The 21,265-nt window shown below is 40.4% G+C and overlaps 1 protein-coding gene across 3 annotated transcripts in view; it reads right to left on the bottom strand.

Annotated features, from left to right (window-relative positions):
• Positions 1-21,265, bottom strand: part of NALCN (sodium leak channel, non-selective) — a 290,407-nt gene that overhangs the window by 17,205 nt on the left and 251,937 nt on the right. For all 3 annotated transcript variants that reach the window (XM_029936476.1, XM_029936474.1, XM_029936475.1), the window contains 12 exons: positions 21,066-21,122; positions 20,447-20,567; positions 20,226-20,357; positions 19,132-19,299; positions 17,127-17,231; positions 16,786-16,892; positions 10,450-10,570; positions 10,267-10,365; positions 4,358-4,451; positions 3,743-3,849; positions 3,460-3,534; positions 2,387-2,506 (listed from right to left, as the gene is read on the bottom strand). In XM_029936476.1, the coding sequence (XP_029792336.1) occupies positions 2,387-2,506; positions 3,460-3,534; positions 3,743-3,849; positions 4,358-4,451; positions 10,267-10,365; positions 10,450-10,570; positions 16,786-16,892; positions 17,127-17,231; positions 19,132-19,299; positions 20,226-20,357; positions 20,447-20,567; positions 21,066-21,122 (1,306 nt within the window). The remainder of the gene's footprint in view (positions 1-2,386; positions 2,507-3,459; positions 3,535-3,742; positions 3,850-4,357; positions 4,452-10,266; positions 10,366-10,449; positions 10,571-16,785; positions 16,893-17,126; positions 17,232-19,131; positions 19,300-20,225; positions 20,358-20,446; positions 20,568-21,065; positions 21,123-21,265) is intronic.

The raw sequence follows: 21,265 nt of genomic DNA, 5'->3' as shown, positions 1-21,265 counted from the left end.
CATCCTGCAGGCTGAACTCAACCTTCACTTCTGCAGTGACACTTTCCAGGACCTCTCTGACGCAGCCACCTCCCACTCTTTTGTGTCACTGCAGGAATGCGTGTCTCTCCTCCATCTGCCTCACTATGGCTGCAACTCTCATTGGCTTGGGAGCCTTCCATGAAGCCCTACTGTCCCAAAGGCCCCCCCAGCCTCTTGGATCATGATTAAACATTCTGGCTTAAAACTTGAAAATGAAACAAAACACCAACTTTCCTGGTTGTGATGTCCAGGAGAGGAGTGACTGGCCCTGTTTCGATCAGTGCACCCCTCTCAGTCCCCAGCGCTGTGTGCTCAAAACCACTCATTGTTGAGGAAGTGGGTCAGGGTGACCGAGAGCCCACCTAGGCTTGGCACAGCCCCTGACGCTTAAGGTGACACTTGTTTTAGAAAGGACACTCAATACCTACCTGCTGAACACAGAAATTTCATACTAGAGCACGCCCTTTGTGATATATAAATGGGTTCTCTGCTTGTATGGAACTTTCCTGGCACAAGTCTGACACTGGAGAGGATAGAAGAACAGATAGAAGACAGCAGGGAAATCCTATAATATTACTTTTGGCTGTTGTTGAGGAAGACTAACAAAAAAGAGGAGGTACTGTGTTCAGGGGTTGTACTTTTTACAGTTAGAAAACTTTCAAATGTTAGGGGTGTCTGGGTAGCTCCGTTGGTTAAGTGTCAACTTTGGCTTGGGTCATGTTCTCATGGTTCATGAGTCCAAGCCCTGCATCAGACTCTGTGCTGGCAGCTCAGAGCCTGGAACCTGCTTCTGGTTCTGTGTCTCCTTCTCTCTCTGCCCTCCCCCGCTTGCACTCGGTCTCTCTCTCTTAAAAATAAAAATTAAAAAAAAAGAAAAATTTCACACGCTTGATCTTTATAATGCCCATGTAGAATGGACAGATTATGAAGTTACATCCCCAAGTTCATAGCAGGGAACAAAGGATCCCTGAAGCCAAGTAACTTGATCAAGCCTGGAAAATGGTGGAGCCCAGAGTGGGGGCTTCTAGAGCTCCATGGTCCAGTAGGGTAGCCACCAGCCACATGGTTATGGAACACTTGAAATGCAGTGAGTCTAAATTAAGATGTGCTGTAAATATAAATTACACCATCAATCAAAGATTTAGTACCAAAAAAAGGATGTAAACTTTTTCCTTAATAATTTTTATATTGATGACATATTGAAAAAATAGTATCTTGGATATGGTAGGTTAAAAATCATTATTAAATTCATGTCATCTTTTCTTTTAAAAAAAAAGCTTAATGGGGCCCCTGGGTGGCTCAGTCGGTTAAGCCTCCGACTTGGGCTCAGATCTTGATCTCATGTTCATGGGTTCAAGCCCGATGTTGGGCCCTGTGCTGACAGCTCAGAGCCTGGAGCCTGCTTCACATTCTGTGTCTCCCTCTCTCTCTGTCCCTCCTCCTCTCATGATGTCTCTTCCTGTCTCAAAAATAAATAAAACATTAAAAAATTTTTTTTAAACTTTTTTGAGAGAGAGAGCCCATGCAAGTGGGGGAGGGGCAGAGAGAGAGAGGGAGAAACAATCCTAAGTAGGCTCTCCACTCAGCACAGAGCCCAGTGCAGGGCCTGATCCCATGAACTGTGAGATCAGGACCTGAGCCGAAATCGAGGGTTGGACGCTCAACTGACTGAGCCACCCAGGTGCCCCAACATCTATTCCTTTTTTATTTTTTTAATGTGGCTACTAGACAATTTGAAATTACATCCGTGGTCACATTTTGTTCCTATTGTACAGCACAGCTCTAAATCTCAACCAGGGATACCCATGTGTGTAGGCTTTGAGCTGGACTCAGTCTAAATGGAGGTTGGAGAAGCTCAAGGCATTTTAGGCAAGCTGGTGAGAACTCGGGTATAGACACAGAGAATATGCTTTAGAGAAGTGGCAGCAGGATGTTTAGCAGAAAATAAGGCTGCAAAAGTGCCTGAGAATCCCACTGTGAAATAATGATTATAATGTAGTTGCATCGATGCTACATTTCAGTTCAAACAACTGGGTTTGAGTTTTCTAATACCAGCTTGCGTGGAATTTAGGCAGGCCTCATATGTTTCCATTTTCTCTCTTTTTCTCTCTTGTTTGTATCCTTTGGGAAAATGAGAGTTAAACCAGAGACCTTTAAAGTTCTCCTTCTGATTTGCACACTCTAGGACTCTGAGCGGCCAGGTTTTGTCTGTGTGAAGAGTGTATGGGAATGTATTATGGTCAAACCTGGATGCAGGAAGGTTAGTCAGACACCCGAGGATAGGCTGACATGGAGTGAAATGAGACCGGAAACGGTAACCAGAACCCACGTTATTAGCTAAAGTAAACTTTTAATACATGCGTACCAGGAGGGCAAAGTGAAGCACCACCCAGACCACACCAAGGGATGTCACCAGCAGGTCATATCGGTTTCTTCTGCTTTGCCAGAAGCCGGCAGGCGACATTGCTATGATCTTCATTGTGACCTGGGGGAGATAACGAAGACAGTAGACAGAGGCTGAGTGTCCAACAGAGAAATGTGTTAACTTGAGACACATATTTTTTACATTATTTTAAATTAAAAATTTAATGTTTATTTATTTTTGAGAGAGAGAGAGAACAGGCAGATGGAGAGGGAGAGGGAGATAGAGGGAGAGCTGATAGCACAAAGCCTGACATGGGGCTCGAACTCATGAACCGTGTTATCATGACCTGAGCTGAAATCAAGAGTTCAACACTCAACTGACTAAGCCACCCAGGCATCCCACTGAGGCATATATTTTTAGAGGATGTAGAAAGCAAGAGATAGATTAGATAGATAGATGATAGAGACAGATACACATATAGATTGAGCCACTACCTAAATTTTAAAGCTGGGTAGGCTACAGTGTGTCTTCTCCATGCTCTTTTCTCCTTGTTTTATGACTAGTTCTGAGAGCAGGACATTTTTCTTCCTCAAGTAAAAGACCATAGATTTTGGGAAACATCAACCAGTATAGGGTGAAATAAGAATTTGCATGTGTTTCAGAGAAGACTGCGCTGGAAAGTGGTATTATACAGACTATATATTAAAACGATCATGTTGGACCCAACTCCCTTGGCCACCGCCTTGCAGTGGCCTGAATTACAGTGGTCTGTGCAGTTCGCCACAAATATTTGAACTCACATAACCGGACAGGCCAACATTCAGATTACAACAATCAACAGCAGTTAGCACTTCCTGCAGTCAGCAAAATCCAAAATATAAAGTGAAATCTTTGTTCAAGTTAAGCACAACAGCCTAAAAAGGAAAATATCCTCAGAGCACGGTACCCCTCTCCCCAAAAAAGGCTTCAAAAGCAACAGAACACAGAGCTGAAAGTCAGTGCTATCAAAGGAGGGCACTGTTTTACTTTACAAGGCGCACTGCAGCCCCGAGCCAGCTGGCTCGTTACCGTACCTCCAGAACAAAGATGAAGGTGAAAACAACCGACATTGTTGCCAAAGGAACAGTCACTGGGTCCTCCACGTCCCACTGTAAGAGAAACAGCACCCAGGTCTTTGTCCACATCCACCAGACACATAAAGACCTTCTCCTCCTTGTCTCTTTGAACATGACTATGAATTTTAATTTTTTATACCAAAGAACATAGCCTGTGAATAGATATGGCCCCTTGCAATATTCTTGGATTCACCAATGAACAAAAAAGTCCTTCCCAGAGTTTCAGTGTGACATGCAGTACCTTGACGGACAGCAGCACCGACTGGGCCAGGACAAGCAATGCAATTGTCCTCTTAAAGAATGGGTGCTGGGTAATGTCATACATCTTAGCTCTAAAACCATCATTATCTGCAAAAGAAAGGTTGAGGCAAGGGCATTTCAGACATAGGTCACATTTACTTTCTTGTCTTTCAATTCCTTTAATGCTCATTTTAAAACTCATTACTTTTCTCCCTCTACAGTCCAATCTATTGTGTGGTGTTTTGCAGGAATGGCTGGTTCTGAATATTTAAGACGGCGGTGCGTGACACCGTCCGTATTGGGAGGAGAACCGCATCATTCAATTTCTGTCAGTTTAATACATTTCACTCATATGTTTAAGAGGCAAGCACAAATATATTTTATTTAAAAATTCATTTTTTCATTAGGGCTTATCCTGAGAGCACTGAAGCACAGCCTTCTGGTGGTTGATTTTAATAGCCTATGGAGAGATCTGTAGTTCGGAGCCTGTTTCTATATTAACTTATGCACAACCGCCTAGTGGCCTCACGATTATTATTTTAATTGAAATCTGAGACTCCTGGGGAATCACGAACACTGGCGCCCAACATGAATAAAATCAGAGCATCTTTGATACCCGGGCGAGGTGGGAGATGAAGAGGCTGTGCAATCTTCAGTCGGCTCTTCAGATCTTCCCATCTTCTCTGATCTACGGTCAGCAGAGCTGTCCCCTTAATAAACAAAGGAAAGCAGAAAAAGGCCTTATGTCGTCTACTCCACACCAACGACACTGCAGATGGGGTGGTGGGGATGACAGCAACGGGACTGATTTGGGGGTAGAAGAGAAAGATATTCTTCAAACACCATGGTGGCTCGACAGACATGGCCACAGGTCTCAAATCTGGTCTTTTGGGAGTCCCCAAAAGGGTGGCCACAGGCCTAGGAGAAGGTCTAGCAGCCTCCAGCGGGCATCTTTGAACGTGTATAGTATTCAGGTTCGGGGACATCTAAAGAGGGTTCTCTGCACAATCAAATTTTCAAAAAGGCACACCCACTCTAATAGTGGTCAGTTTCCCTGCATTTTGTGTGGGGAAGGCGGCAGCAAAATTAGAGCTTGGTAATCTGCTGCTTCTGGTTAAGGGGATCATGTCTTTTTTTAAAAAAATCATTCTGAAATATATTGCTGCAAAACTTTTTATTTATTTATTTGTTTTGAGAGAGAGAAGGAGAGGGAGGGAGGGGCAGAGAGAGAGAAGGAGAGGGAGGGAGGGGCAGAGAGAGAGGGGGAGAGAATCCCAAGCAGACCCCACGTTGTCAGTGCAGAGCCCAACGTGGGGCTCAAACTCACAAACTGAGATCGTGACATGAGCTGAGACCAAAAGCCAGACACTCAACTGACTGAGTCACCCAGGTGCCTCAATTGCAAAACTATTTTTAAGTAGTATGAAATCACAGAATTTGAATCTTTAAGAATTAGGGCGCCTGGGTGGCTCAGTCAGTTGAGCGTCTGACATCAGCTCACGTCATGATCTCACAGTTCATGAGTTCGAGCTCCGCGTCAGGCTCTGTGCTGACAGCTCGGAGCCTGGGAGCTTGCTTCAGATTCTGCGTCTCCCTTCCCTTTGCCCCTCCCCTGCTCATGTTCTGTCTGTCTCTCTTAAAAGTAAATAAACATTAAAAAAAAAAGAATGCTGTGACAAAGGGCTAAATGAGATCAGGTATTCTATACCATATACATATATAATACTTTGTTATAATGCACATAAATATATTATATGACACTTTATTACACCAGTTTATAAAGGCAGAAGTATAGTTTAAGAAACTGAACCTCCCACACACACCCCTTCTCCCTTCTTTCTACAGAGCTGATGACTGTCCTTCAGGGATGTGTCCTCCTCAGTTTTTAGACTTGCGCTGTTTCGGAGATATCAATACATAAGAACACATTTGTTTTGAATTTTAAACATGTATATAATTGATATTCAATCTGGGCTTCTTTATGCAGTTTGTTTTTATCTTCATTGAACACTACACTCTGCATACAACTAGGCACCAGATCTGATTGGTTTAACTGCTCATAGAGTATCCCACTGTACAAATATATCAGAAGGTATTTGCTTTAGGTTTCTGTCATATAAAAATGCTGCAGTAAGTTCATGTGTACGGTCTCATGGTGAATATCTGTGAGATTTTATTTTATTTTTATTTTTTTAATGTTTTATTTATTTTTGATACAGAGAGAGACAGAGCATGAAAGGGGAAGGGGCAGAGAGAGAAGGAGACACAGAACCAGAAGCAGGTTCCAGGCTCTGAGCTAGCTCTCAGCACAGAGCCTGACGCGGGGCTCGAACCCACGAACGTGAGATCTGACCTGAGCCGAAGTCGGAGGCTTAACCGACTGAGCCACCCAGGCGCCCCTGTGAGATTTTCTTAATAGCAAATCTCTAGGGGAGGAATTTCTGGGTTTAGGAATTTACGCATCTTTATGTCTACCAGATATTGTGACGTGGCTGTCCAAAAAGGAGTAACCAAGAAAATTGGCTGCTCGCCATCTCCAGATGTTCCCATGTCCTACTATTCTCGCCCGTACCTGATATTGTTCAATATTTTAATTTGGCCATGCTGGGTGGGAGATGTAGCCAATTTAGTTTAAATATCAATGAGATGAAACACATTTTCTATGAGTAAATAGGGATGATGATTCTTGTATCTTCCTATATGAGTTGCCTGTTCATATTCTTTGCTCATTTTTGTATCTGGATATTTACTTTTGGATGTTTTATAGAAATTCTTAATACATTGTGGATATTAATCTGACAGTTATGTGAATTGTAAATATTTTCTCTTCATCTTAGCTTGCTTTCTAAAGTTACTTTTTGCTTACTATGTCTCTTATGTCTGAGAAACTTTTTATTTTAATGTAATCTAGTCTATAAATTTCATTCTTCATGAATTCCACTTTATGGTTAAAGTCGAGAAATCCACAACTCCTCCAGGGTCAAAAATAAATTCTACATGGTTGAAAATGGTTTTTCATAGCTTGATCTTTCATTCTTCTGGAATTCGTTTCTGAGTATGCTGTGAGGTAGAGACCTCTGTTTAATTTCTTATATCTAGACCCTCAATGACCCCAGTGCCACTTAGTGATGGTCTCATCCTCTCCACTGATTTGCTGTGCTACCACTGTTTTATATATACCTGGTCCTTCCTGGGGCTTTTGGCTCTGTTCTAAATCCAACTTTCTACCCCTATCATATTACCCATCCTGTATGACTCACTATAGCTTGTTTACTTTCCTTCCCCACATTTTTATTCATGCTCAGCCTGGAGAGAGGTTTGTCAATATAATTTTTTTTAAAGAATCTGCTTTTCTCATTCTTGAATCTTTTATAATATCTTTGTTTTCTATATCATTAATTTCTGTCTTTTTCTTTGTTACTTTCTTCCATTTTACTTTGTTGTTCTTATTATAATTTATTGATTTGGATATCTGTCATATTACTAAATAATCTTTGATTTTTCTTGAATATACATTTAAAGTTATGAATTTCCCTCTAATTATTGATTTATCTATATCTTGTGAGCTTTGATATATGATTTTTATAAATGACTTCTCTAAATGTCTTATGATTTTCTAGTCTAGTTTCTTCTGTTACTCATAAATTATTTAGAATGTTGTCTTAATATTTCCAACTTCTGAGGAATTTTTTGTTATCTTTTTTATTATTGTAGAGAATATGTTATGTACATTACCAATTTTTCAGTAACTATTTTTTATGACCTTGTAGAGAGCACATTTTATACTCAAAAATTGTTGGACTCAGACTTCTTCATATGTTCAGTAAATCAAATGTTTTTATTGTGTCAAATCTCATATTTTCTTTTTTCTGCTTATGAGTTTCTTAGAGATATATGTTAATATCTTTCATAATGATTTTGGACTTGCTGGCTTTTTAAGATAATTTGTTAATTTTTGCTTCATATATTTTAGGGTTCAGGAGTTCTATACTTTGCTGCTAATTAGTTTCTCCTGCAATTATCTAATTACACTGTTTATTCCTAATAATGATATTTGTTTTAAATTAATTTTTCTGATATTAATATTGCTAAGCCATTTTTCTTACTAACTGCAAATATTTTGGATTCTCTGGGTGCTAGAGATATGGATATTATTCCCTTATGATAAAAAACAAATATTTTAGAATTTGAACTCTGAAATGAGCCAAAAGAATAATAAGCATAGTGGCATCATCTAATCATTCATATCAGAAAAGCTCTGGAAGTTTATTATTGTGACATTAAGTTTATTAATCAAACTGTTATCTTATCATTGAGAAATTAAATATATATATATTAGTATAAACTTTGAACTTTTTCAAATAAGATTCCTTTTAGGGAAGGCATAATTTTGCATAATTCTGAATTGTGAAAATGTTGACCCCAAAGCTTGCCGTATTTCCCGTATCTTTATATTTCCCTATTGCCTATATATTTGGAAATCTATTTACATAGCTTTGGGTATGACCATTAGAATGTGAGCTCCGTGAGGGCAGAAATCTTTATGTGTTTAGTGTTTAGTTTGTGTGTTTAGCTTTTTATGTTCCCAGGGTCAAGGAGAACGTCTGGCACCAGTAAGTGCTCAAAGAAATCTGTTCAATGACTGAATAATAGATGAATAAATGCTCTTATACAGCAGCTCATGTGTTATCATCTGAAAATCTTACTGGAAAAAAAAATCCCTTCTAAATGGTTCGTATAATTCATAAATTTGCATCATCAATTAAATGATTGAGTTTGTAATGTGTTCTTTCTTCTACTTTTCCTCTTTCTGTAAGCACCCAGCACCCATTTGAGCATAAGTCCATGTTCCCATTCCCGAGGCCAAGATGCCTGCTTCTGTCTTCCCTCGAAACACTAATACAATCGGTACTGCGGGTAGACCTCCTGATATTCTGCTTACTTCAGCCATTCCTCCAGGCTAAAGAGCTGCAACTGATTATATCTTTGTGTCTGGCTGTTGAACATTTTATGTTGTTGCATTTATGTCGCTGATTTGTGAGCCACCATAGGACCTGATTCCCCTGAAATCAGGCGTCTGCTCAGAGGACCTATCATGGTGTTTGGAGCAAGTGGAGCCTATAGTCTCTGTTGACTAACTGACCAGCTTCTGCTTTGTTCAGAAATTCCTGGTGAATTTGCCAGTGCCAGGGCTCAATGGCATCGGAAGAGACCCATCTTCCTCCTGCTTGGCATCATATTGAGCACACTGTAAGGCTTCAAGACACCCATTTATGAATGTGTTATAGTAAAATAGGGAGCTGGGCTTTATGATCTTTCTCTATACTTTTCTCTTATTGCAAAATCCCATGTTTCTGTGGGTCAGAGTAGCGCTGGGGACGAAAGTGGGGGATTTTTAAGCCACACCCTTTGAAAGCCGGCCCGAAATGACGTCCTCATTAGGCACACATCAAAGATGGCCGCTGACTGGCTAGCTGGGAAGCACCCAGGCGGAGCCTGGGGGACGGTGAATGGGACAGTGCCTCGCGCAGCTGTCCTCGCGGCGGGCTCCCGAGGTGCTCGCGCGGGATTCGGTCTGGCCATGAATCGCGGGGGCGGCGCGTGCAGCTCCGATTCAGTGCGGAGCAATGGTCAGCCGTCTTATACTCTCGAACTGGAAGACTCAGACCCTGCGGAGTGGGCACCGCTTCTGAATTGTGGCCCCATTTTCTACACCTCAAAAGCCCCAGGTAAGTCAAGTCACCTCCAGAAACTGTTTTCTTCCACTGTGAATTTCAGAGTTGAGAAATGACAGTAGCATATGCAAACCTTAGTGTAGAGTAAGGGCTCAAAAGCTGTATGGACCTCGATTATTAAGATTCCAGAAGACCGACCCTTACATAATAGAGGGCACATCAGCCATGGCCAGAAGAACGACGTAGAATGTTCTCCCCCAAACTCACTTTGTGACAGGAAACTACGCTTGCTGTTTTTCCATTCGGGAGCTCTTGTACTGATCGTTAGAGCTGTTATGAACTCAGCATGCTTCCCGAGTTCATACGGTATGTAAAGTTTTTCTATGAAATTAGAAAATCTTCTTCGTGTTCAATGAATTGGGATTTAACATTTTCTACTGCACCCCCAACCCCATCAAAATTCTGAGTTCACCTATGGCGTTACAAAGAAGCATCCAATTTACATTGTGTGAAAGTGGTACTGCCTGCAATCAGTGCCCAGTTATTTCAGCTACTGTATTTTAATAACTTGCTGCACATCCTTTCAATTTGAACAATAGGAGATGTGCCTTTCAGTTGTCAGTGAATTAATGACACCATCACCAAAAGGGGAAATTTAGCGAGAGAACTGTGCTCTTATATAATGTGCCTGAAAGGCAGCGATGAGGTAGCTTGTAAAATAGTTATAGAGATTATTTACACCAGTCACATTATGGTTTAATGCGACTTCATGCCGTGTGAGAAAAAGAGAGCTCAAAGCAAGTGGCTAGAAAAGAATAAACCCTGCGGGATTCGGACCAGGAATTCTTACCTTGTTTTCATTGAAATTAGCAATAACTACTCCAACAAAAAGGGTCAGTCCAATCATGCAGCCCAGGAATACAAACACATGAATGTAGATCCCGTGCATCTGTGTAAATGAAAAATACGGTTATTCCTCAAAGTGAATGGAGCAGCTGTTGACAAGAGTCAGAGGATTCCGTGTCTTGCTTACCGGCCCCACACGGTGAATAATAACGTCCCTCACTTCCACCCAGCCTTTCAGGGACAGGACTTCAAACAGTGCCAGCATGGCGTTTCCCACATTGTCAAAATTAAAATTGCGAGGATTTGCCCTGCAAGTCAGAAAGAGGAATGTTCTGTGAAATTCCGATGAGAAGCACCCTAAGGCAAGTATCTGTAGCTCTTTCCAATCTTGGGTGCACGGTGTACTTGGTATTTGGAAGGCTGGCTAGATAGCATTCGTTTGCTAACTCATAAAGATGCATGAATATGTAATTATTTCTTAAAATTTAACTAATTATTAGGTAATCGCGGGGTGTTCATAATGAACAACAAAATGCAACAACTCAAGTTCTGGCTCTCGAGGTTCCTTGACTTTCTGGCTTGTCCTGATTATACGAACAGTTGGAGGTATGCTTTCTAGTTATAAACTGCATAGGAGATTCTCACAAAGGGGTGTTGGAGTTTGGATATGAATTTCGCAATAGTTTTAAAACAGAAAACTTTCCTAAAGATAAAAATTACAATTCCTGATGTTAATATATAAAGTATAGAAAGAGTAGAATCTAGCCACTTCTTTAATTCTGTGTCATCATGGGAACATCACTCTGTAAAGTAGTGATGCGTTTGGAAGTCCCTGAGCGGCAGGAGATATCTGCTAGTAGCCTAAATGTTTCCAGATCATTCTCTCCCAGTTGGATTTTTTTTTCTCATTAACTCTGGGTGTTTGCAACAGACTTCTTGTAGACCGCAATGCTGCCGTGTGCTGTCCACACCCACTCTTGACTGCTGCTATTTAAGACACTTCAGTTCCACTATTATTATCATTTTTTTTTTTTTGGAGGAGACATGTCCCATTTCTTGTTTTATTATGTGTTTTTACTTTTTTCATCCCACGAAAGAAAGTGATCTTTTTTTACTATATTACATCTCAGTCATTAGATAGGTCTTGGCTAACAATTTTGTTGTCCATAGAAGATTTCAGTGTTTTTCTTTTTCCTGTTATTAGACTATTTAAAATAATGACAAGACCCAGACAACTAGACATTGTCTTTCCTGAATTTGATGGGGAATTGGCCCTGGGACTACTAAGAAGAGTAAGCCTATAGAAGCCTAGCCAAATGATATATTGATCATTTTTTCCTGTTAGCTCATTTATCAAAATTTAACCTTCACAGAAGGTGATACTCTGGAAAAGATGGAAAAAATCTGGGTTAGTATTTCTCTATACCCTCCTCCCTTCCTCCCTCCCTCTTTCTTTCTTTCAAGTAGGCTTCATGCACAGCACAGAGCCCAATGAGGGGCTTGAGCTCACGACCCTGAGATTAAGACCTGAGCTGAGATCAAGAGTCGGACGCTTAACTGAGTGAGCCACCCAGGTGCCCCTCTACCACCTTCTATATATTTAAAAAATATATATAAATCATAGAAACAATCATGCAATACACCTTTATAATTTTTCTTTTTTAGTGTACTAATAGATGGAGATCTAATAAGAAATCATACAACTAAACTGACTTGCTCCTAAGGTTTAAGACTGATTGATGGAAACGTGTTCCACATAGTATAAATGCCCCACTCAGAAATTCCTATTTGGGATTCTGATTTATATTTTTTAAGTATGAAAGTATAAGCATCTTCTCTTGGATTTTTCCAACATTTTTTCCTTTGGAGGTTTCAATTAAATTTAATATATTTTATAGCAGACAGAAGCTGTTAAGGATTCTGCAGATGCCACAGTTTTCCTAAGTAAGGATTTTTTTAAGCTAAGTGAGCCAGCTCTCAGATCTGACGTTGAACTTTCTTACCCATCCATTTTCTTTATGTAAAAGTGCTTTTTTAGCTGAATTTGCAGCATCCCAAAGTACTTTTATGTTCCACATCCTTTAGAAATTAGAAGATGTTAAAAATATACTTTTAGGCTATACCAAGAAAAATAAAATGGAGGATCGTAGACTTAAATAGTTGGAAGAATACATCACATTAAAAAAATAAGTATCAGTTTTAATCATTTAAGATGTTCGTGCTTTGTTCATGCTACTAAAATTGGAAAGTTTTAAACCGTACCTATAACTACAGAGGACGTCAATAAATCCCAAGCCTACTCCATTGTTGTAATTTTCCTATTGCCCTTATTTGATCTGGAAGCCTGTTTAAATATAATCTTTTCCAGTTAACTGAAAAATTAAAAAATATTATAATCTTGTCTATCCAACTGAGAAAAGTAAGACATTGGTTTTAACCTTACAGTTTACTTATGTTACAGTTTAGTTAATGAAAAGTGCTCCCAGGTCCCAAGATTACGATAAGGAGGGTTGTTCTTCCTCTGGGAAGATGGAGACCCCCAGGGGGAGAGAAGCTCAGCCTGAGCCCTTGGATGGAGACATACAGGGACGACATTATCCAAAACAGTCCTTCCAAGACGCTGGAAGTAGTCATGTTTCTGCTAAACTTACAAAAGTAAGATAGATTCATATGCTCCTTAAAGAGCGTATTCAAATAGTTTGAACTATAGATCTTCTTCTATATCACACTCTAATTTAAAATTACCTAGAAGTAAACTACTGGTGAGCTTCCAGTGAGCTAAGGGGCTTATTTATGCAGTATCAAAGCCTTCAGCAAATTATATGACATTATTTGTAATATGACTTCCTGTTCTCTATTACATTTCAAGCTCCTAGGGGTTGGGGGCCATAGCTTATCCAGCGTATCCCCAGTAACAGTGTAATGTCTGGAGAACAGTAAGTTCTCAATAAATATATTTACTGAAACTGTATACCTTCTTAAATATCTCTTATGCATTCCATTTCCTATGTCCCAGACCTCTGCTTAAAACAAAACACACAATATTTGTAATATATATATTTTATAGTTTTTACCAAGGTAATTTTTATCTCATCAAGTCTGAGTGATTCAGAAGAAGATGAATGTCTTCATCTGAACAGAGAATATAGAAGCTGTCTCCTGAATTAGGTAGTGCATATTTATAGCTTTCCTGATTATAATTATCAAAGTATTCCCCAACACCAGTTCTCCAGATAGAAGTAATTTTCTTAATCATAAATTTTCCAATATAAAACTATAACATTTTGGCTGCTAACTCTTGATGAGCTTACTAACGAAGGAAAATGTAAAAATTATCATGATTATAGCTGACGTTTATTTGACAGAAGATTTTTGTTTTACTACAACTAACCCAAGTCACGGTATTCTGGACAAATGGACAAGCATTATTGTTAGGTGTTCAAGTGATACCCCTCTATCACTTTATGCTCTTAAAGTGCCATTGAACTTGAAACCCCAAATAATAACTTACATGAAATGTTGCATTTCAGTTAATTTGGATTCTTATGGAACAAGTTGAATGCCAGAGGGTACAACTGGAAACAGGTTTACTTTTCTCCCAACACTGCATTCCAGTGCGTTCTAGCTCCCTTCCTGACATCTTGGAGATCCCAAAGCTGCTTGGTCACTTTCAGGGATATAAGATGAATTTCATTCTAAAAAGTCCACTTTGTTCTACATCGAACCCTTGTTCCCATAACCTGTTCAAGGACCCTATCCTCAGCCGCCCAGCCTGACCCACGGTTTGAGGGAAGAAGAGGGCTCTGTTTCCTCCTCCTCTTCAGGCCACCATCTTAGAAGACGGGGAGCGGGGGGTGGGGAGCTGTTGGACTTAGAGAAATGGGGTTAAATTCCACATGCTTCACACTGCTGGCCACACTGCCCACCGTTGGTCTGATCACAGCAACTATTCTATCATGGAGCGTGCTGTCTGCCATGTGCCTAGCTTCCGTACACTTGATGCTTTAACGTCTGTCCTACGTGCATGTGCTGGACACGCTTTGTTCTGGACAACCCGACAAAATACCTGAATCACCCTGCCTTGGCCTCCTGCCTCTCTCACCACCCTCCCACCGTCTTGGGAAGAGCCCTTCCTAGGCCTTGCTTTTCTTTTTTCAAAAAAAAATTTAATGTTTATTTATGTTTTGAGAGAGAGAGAGAGAGTGAGAGAGTGCGAGCACAAGTGGGGGAGGGGCAGAGAGAGAGAGAGGGAGACACAGAATCCAAAGCAGGGTCCAGGCTCTGAGCTGTCAGCACAGAGCTTAGCTCTGGGTTTGAACTCATGAACAGTGAGATCATGACCTGAGCTGAGGTTGGATGCTTAACCGACTGAGCCACCCAGGTACCCCTAGGGCTTGCTTTCCAAATACAGATGAACCAACCCAGAGTCCACAGCCCCAGCCACCTCCTCTATCAGGCTTCCTCACTTTGGGCCAGTATCTATCTGCCCTGGTCACCAGGCTGCAGACCACTAGGGAGCGGCCCTGTGTCCCAGAGCCCGCTGAAGTTGCTCAACTAGCCAATCCTAAGCCTGCTTGCCCCGACTCACCCATTCCAACCCAAGGAGACCACAATAAAGGCTCTTGTCCACAGTTCCCCGTTTCCCTCTGCCTCATGACTGACCCCGAGGCTTCCCTGTGTGGCCTCCTGGGGTGTCACTTGCCCCATCCTCTTGGGAACTATGAGTAACAAACTAGCTCTTCAATGGCAATTGTCTCCTGATCTGTTGACTTTATTATACCTCAGATCTTCTATTAATATACTATATTCTGAAATGTCCCCCAGCATGAGGGTGCCTCATGTCATTCCTACTGAGAGTAGTCTGCGGTGACTCTCAGTTCCCATTCCTGGAAACATCTCCACAGCCTCTCCAATGGGAGCACCCTCCCTCCAGCACACAGCCCTTGGGAGCACAGTTCCATCAAGATGGCTCAGATCACTGGCCCTAGGCAGTGGTGACTTGGAGCCTCCAACACTGATAACCCTTCCCGGTGAAGAGCAGCTTGCCTACATGAGTGTCTCTTCTTGCCTCCCCAATCTCTGATATCGAGCAGTCCCCATGGGGGAACCTCATGTGGCTGGGGAGACAAGAACCCTTGACCTCTTCCCATAGTGAAGGGGGAGATACCACAGCCCCGTCTACTGAAATCACTCGATTCCATGATCCTGTCTCTGAGTATATAGTATTTTCTTTTACAGGAGCTGGGTGACAGGGGTGGATAATCTTTTTAGGAAGTTCAGCTGGGAGTGGCATGCTGCTCTCTTTGGAATATAATGAAATTTTATCTCTTAGTGACCTCAGCTTTGAAGCTTTTGCCAAAATTCCAAACCAGCAGGAAAAAAAAAACCCTCATTTGATGTCTTGATATAAATAAATGATTTATGGTATGATAATGCATTTTCACCTCACAAAAAACTTTTTATGTTTCTTTAATATTTTATTTTAATATAAATTAGACTTCTTTTCTAGATAGCACTGGGATAAGGGTATCTTGTATGTTATGTACTTCCTGCTCCAGCTCAAGCCACATAGCCAAATTCATCTTTTTTAGGGTTTTTTTCATAATTCTTTGGTATTAAAAAAATAAAAACCCAGTATAAATTTTACTGAATTGTTTTTAAAAGCGAATTTCACAACGGTGAAATGCCAAAGCTGGTGACAATGGGTCCTAAGGGTACAACTGGGTGAAATGCAATTTCTTTTAAAGAGTTTTGACATTTCGTAGAAAACATCAATTGTGACAAAAGCAGAGGCTTTGCTGTGGTTCACTTGTTATTCTAAGAGGTAAAATGAAATAAGAAGAAAACAGATGACTATTTAAAAGGAAAAATGAAGTTAATAGGACCCTTCGTTCATCAATGAAGCCTACTGAGAGATTTCATTCATCACCATTAGTAAAATGGATGAGAAAGAGGGACCAGGCACTTCTAGCTTTGATGTAAATGCTTTGAAGACTCATTTTCAGGAAAAATGAATTTTAAAGAGAAAGTTAGATATAATCATTTGTGTTACTGATTACTCCTTTCCAATGTTTCACTAATGGAAATCCTTCAGTGTAAATGAGTTTTAAAGTTGAAACAGCTTTATGATTTGGGCTTCCGTACAACTGTTATAAGGCTATCAGATTCTCCCTTAAAGATATAAACTCAGGACGAGTTTAGTTTTAATTTGATAGAAAATCTTTGTCTTTTAAGCCGCACTAATTTTTAATGCCATCCGAATCGAGTTACATATGTCAAAGTATTAGAAAAATACCGGAGTGATAATCCATTAGTTCCATGAGGCACCACGGCGCCCAGTGTACCACTTGCTCCCTCATTTACTGTATTTTTGCATCCTGTTGGAATTCAGGGCTTTGCCTTGTATTACTTAAAGTCGTTTTAGCACCTTTAGCAAAATTACTTTTCATGCCAAATTTTATTGATTTAAAAGCTTATACTGACAAATATCACATTCTTCAGGATCTTTTTCTGAAATGCTTACCAAACGCGGGGCACCCAAAATCCAGGCTTTTTCTCTCCAGGTCTTAATTTTAAATTTAAGTTCTTGGACACGCTTACATTAATTCTGAATATGCCATTACAATCCTCCTAAAATAGGAAGAAAACAGGTCATGGGGAGCCTGGTAGAAAATGAACTCCAAATAGATAAAATATAAGAGGCACATTTTACCTAGAATAACACAGGATTTTTTAAAGAGGAGTTGATGGAGAGAGAATTCTGAGTCTTACATGGAGTTTCTCAAAGTAGTGTCAGCACATGCTTACTGAGTGGTGGTGAACTACCCCAATTTTTCTCCCAAAAGACAGAAAGCAGTAACTTACCCTTCTAATAATGTTGGGATCATTGCACTTTGCCAGTTTTCCCGCAAAAAGCTGAACTCCAAAGCTTGCAAAAACAAGCATTAATGTCAGCAAAAGAATGGAGACCTGAAAAAAAACATTGGTGAGGCATCACATCTCTTGGTAAAAAATTAAACAGCAGGCTTGATTTGAACGGTGATAGGAACACAACTTTTCAGAGAACGTGGGATAAAATTCTTGGTCTTTTCATGATATTATTTAACTTCTCCACCATGGGCCATTCAGTTAGCCTTGCTGGGATGTTACAACAGGTTTTGGATTTTCAGAATAAAAACATAGGACTTTCATGTAGGGAAATGGGCTAAGGTATTTTTGATATGACTTTGTTTTCTGATTTTGAAATCTACCTTAGTGGAACAAAAGAAAAATGTTTAAATAATTATATTTCCCCCATTTTCTCAAAATGAATTCCTGCCTCTATCAGCAGAGCATGAATTAGAGAGAGTGGTTTTGCTTTCTTGTCAGCATTGAAGACACACCAAAGTGCTATATATAGAGAGGACAGGAGATCATGGAGTCCTAAGAAGCAAGTCTGATAATTGGTGCTCCCTCTGCTGGGCGGTGACTTGGTCTCAGCACAGAAAAGTGGCAAAGGATTAAACACTGAACAAACCACTGATCTGTGCTGGTTGAATAATCTAAACATATACCTTCAATACACTGAAATTATACAAAAGCATCGTCAGGAAAAAGGCACAAATAGATTCTCTGCTAAATTCTATCAGGGCTCCAAAATGCATATACACTAGCTGTCAGGTGACGATATCCTTTCTTCCTTCAGTTCCAGCTGTGTGAAAAGCCACCGTGTTATGGCTTTAGCACAAAGAAAATACGAGATTTCCAATATGTCTTTAAAAAATATCAGCAACTCTACACCTACGGAAACATCGCAACCTATCTTTAAAATACCTTAGAATCAACTGCAATGATAACGGTTCTCTCCTCATAGGTGGGTTTCTAGAAAGCACGATGTAAAATACGCTTATGTAAATTAATTCATGATTTCCATGCATGAGCAGAACTCATCAATAATAAAAAGAACCCTTTGATCACTCCTTTGTAAGGCGCAGATCCTTCTGTAACAGATTGTGAGCGATGAACTTCCTACTCGTCGCTTTCCTGCAGCCTGGCTCTTGGAAGACCCTAAATCAGTGTTTGCCCAACTAAAAAGAATGTTTTCTTCCTCGATCACATTTTAAGTATTCATTACTCTATCCTGAGGTTATGTAAAGTGGGGTATACCTGTATGTTACTTTTTTTTAGTTGTTTTATGTTAACACTCCAAAGACCAGAGACAGAGTCTACGCTGTAAGAAACTGGGGACACCCAAAATGAAATAACAAGCCCAAATCTGCTAATATTTGTGTAGTACATGACATTGAATCTCACTTTTAATTTCTAGATAAGAAAACTGAAACTCAGAATAAAAATTAGGGGTACGAGTTAGGAATGGCAGTGTTAGCAAAACTACCTCTTGCATTCTTCCTTCCATTGTACATTTTCTAAAGACGCTCATTGAATAGGGGCACATGGGTGGCTCAGTTGGTTAAGCATTTGACTTGGGTCATGATCTCACAGTTCATGAGTTCGAGCCCTGCATCAGGCCCTGTGCTGACAGATTGGAGCCTGGAGCCTGCTTCAGATTCTGTGTCTCTCTCCCTCTTTGCCCTTCTCCCATTCACACTCTGCCTCTGTCTCTCAAAATTAATTAATTAATTAATTAATTAATGTTAAAAAAGTGTTCATTGAATAAATTATATTAAGAAATATATTTTGACCAGTCAGAGCATCTATGGCTAAAGTTTCTGAATGTGTGTTGTGTTGTGTCTTTTTAGGGTCTTTCTTGTCCTCTGGCAGTGAATGAAATTGTACTTAGCCTTGGCAAGCGGGACTCACTGTGTCCCCTCATTTGCTGCGTTACAGTGTGGGCTGTGTGCGTGGGAGGCAGAGGGTAAACGTAACGCACCAAGAAAATTTCCTTGAAGCCGCTGAAAAGTTCTCGAACAACTTTCCTCATCTGGGGCACAAGTTTGAATATCCGCAGAGGTCTCAGGCACCGAAGGACCATTAAAAGTTGAGCTCCGGATTCAGCAGGTACATTTTGAGGCATCCAACAAAGAAATATCAAGCTCACCTAACGGGAAGAAACTCCTTGAATTAATACAATCCATCCTTTACTATCTACACTTCCTAAGAGCCAAGTACATACAAAAATTTCCTTGATCACAGACTCCACATGGCATGTAGGACAAGCTGTCACTAGGTTTGTATGCAATCTCTGAACTCTGAACCCAGTCTAGACCTGTTAGTGGCCCCGCAGGAAAGTCATCAGCAGTACAAGAAATAAAATTCAGCATCCATGCTCTGGGTGCATATATCCCAATGCATTCTGCTCCTTATTTTAATTTATACTCAGATTGAAATTCCTTTGATCAAGGATACTAAACCTTACTCTTGACCTGATTCTTACTCTTTTATTGATGATCTAAAGATACTACATGCTAACAGTCACAATTCTCCTTGTTATGTTGGAAAAGACATTGATTTTATGCCTTCTTAGGTGTATAGAAAACATGAAATTTCTTTGAGTTTTCTTGCTATGGTTTCCCAATTTAGCTTAACCGAACAGCTGAATGGTCACCTTGTCTAGTCAGGTATTTTGTGTATTGGAATTAAAAGAAATGTCCAATTGCACTCACATTAGGTTGCTTTTAGCAATGAGGAGCTCATCAATCAGTTATATGATGTAGATTTCTTTTTCAGGATGGGAGCCACAAGATTGTGGGGTGTGAATAACATTTCTATCTTAGACCTTATTAGTGTATGTCTTACATGTATATTAATGTGGTTGATGTATGTGAACCATATCCATGGACATTTTTAATGCTTTTTACTTGGATTTTGCATGCATGCCCTTCATTGGCCTGCAACAGACGACCTAAGAACTCAGTAATGGCATCTAACCCTCTGGGACTCATGTATCTTTCTCTTCCACTGAGAAATGCAGGAGAGTTCACAAAACCATGGCATCTTACATTTAGGAAATAACCAGAGACTTACAAGATATATGAATATGTCCATGACTCCACCAAAGTCCCTGATGACAGCAGTTGGAGTGAAAAATAAGCCATCTGCCATAATCTTCAGGTTAAGCTCGATGCTCATGAATATCACAAACACATACTCAGCAATCTGAAACGGCCAAAGTCATGTCACCTACAAGGGAAAAACTGGAGCCCAGCGCTGTCTGCTGTGCTGCGGGCTGAGGTCGGCAGCCGTACCTGTAAGGTCGGGGCATGCATGACTCTTCGAAAGGGAGACTCAAACATCATAGAAATGCAGGAACAGATGGTTACGATGATCATGACCCAGTCCAGGTAAGTCACCAATCCCAGCAAATCACTGCCAAAGACAAAGCAAAACTGAGAAACACATGTTCTAGGGGAGGCTGTGTGAGTCAGAGATAATCCTTCTGTGATTCTACAAGTGTGACTGGTGTTTTTTTTTACAAAAATGTTTTTATTTATTTTTGAGAGAGAGGGAAGGAGGGAGAAAGAGAAGGAGAGAGAAAGAGCGAGCAAGCATGTGGATTAGGGCATGCATGAGCAGGGGAGGGGCAGAGAGAAAGGGAGAGAGAGAAAATCCCAAGCAGGCTCCACACTATAAGCTCAGAGCCCAACTGGGGCTCAGTCCCATGAACTGTGAGATCATGACCTGAACCGAAATCAAGAGTCAGATATTCAGCGGACTGAGCCACCCAGGTGCCCCATGACTGGCATTTAAAAAATTTCATAGCACAATATGGCAAGAAAATACGGGTAATATTTATATTTTTATGCAGCATAAAATAGTACATTGAAATTTCAAATGTGCATGGAAAACAGACTTTGTAATGCTTACTAAAGTTGATGGTACTTTGTATTTTTCACAGCTCCTGTGACAGGATCTGTTTTCGATCTGTAAGAGAGAACAAACACAAGACTCCACAACACAGCAAGCGTGTTATGACTTGGCAGCATGGTATTTATAAACATCTTATCTACCTAAAATCTCTTTTACATCGTCTATAAAATTACAATATACAGGAACCGTGTGACTTT

Source organism: Suricata suricatta, chromosome 4 (genome assembly GCF_006229205.1).
Source record: "Suricata suricatta isolate VVHF042 chromosome 4, meerkat_22Aug2017_6uvM2_HiC, whole genome shotgun sequence".
NCBI classification, from domain to species: Eukaryota; Metazoa; Chordata; class Mammalia; order Carnivora; family Herpestidae; genus Suricata; species Suricata suricatta.
This window is presented reverse-complemented; position numbering and strand designations above follow the sequence as displayed.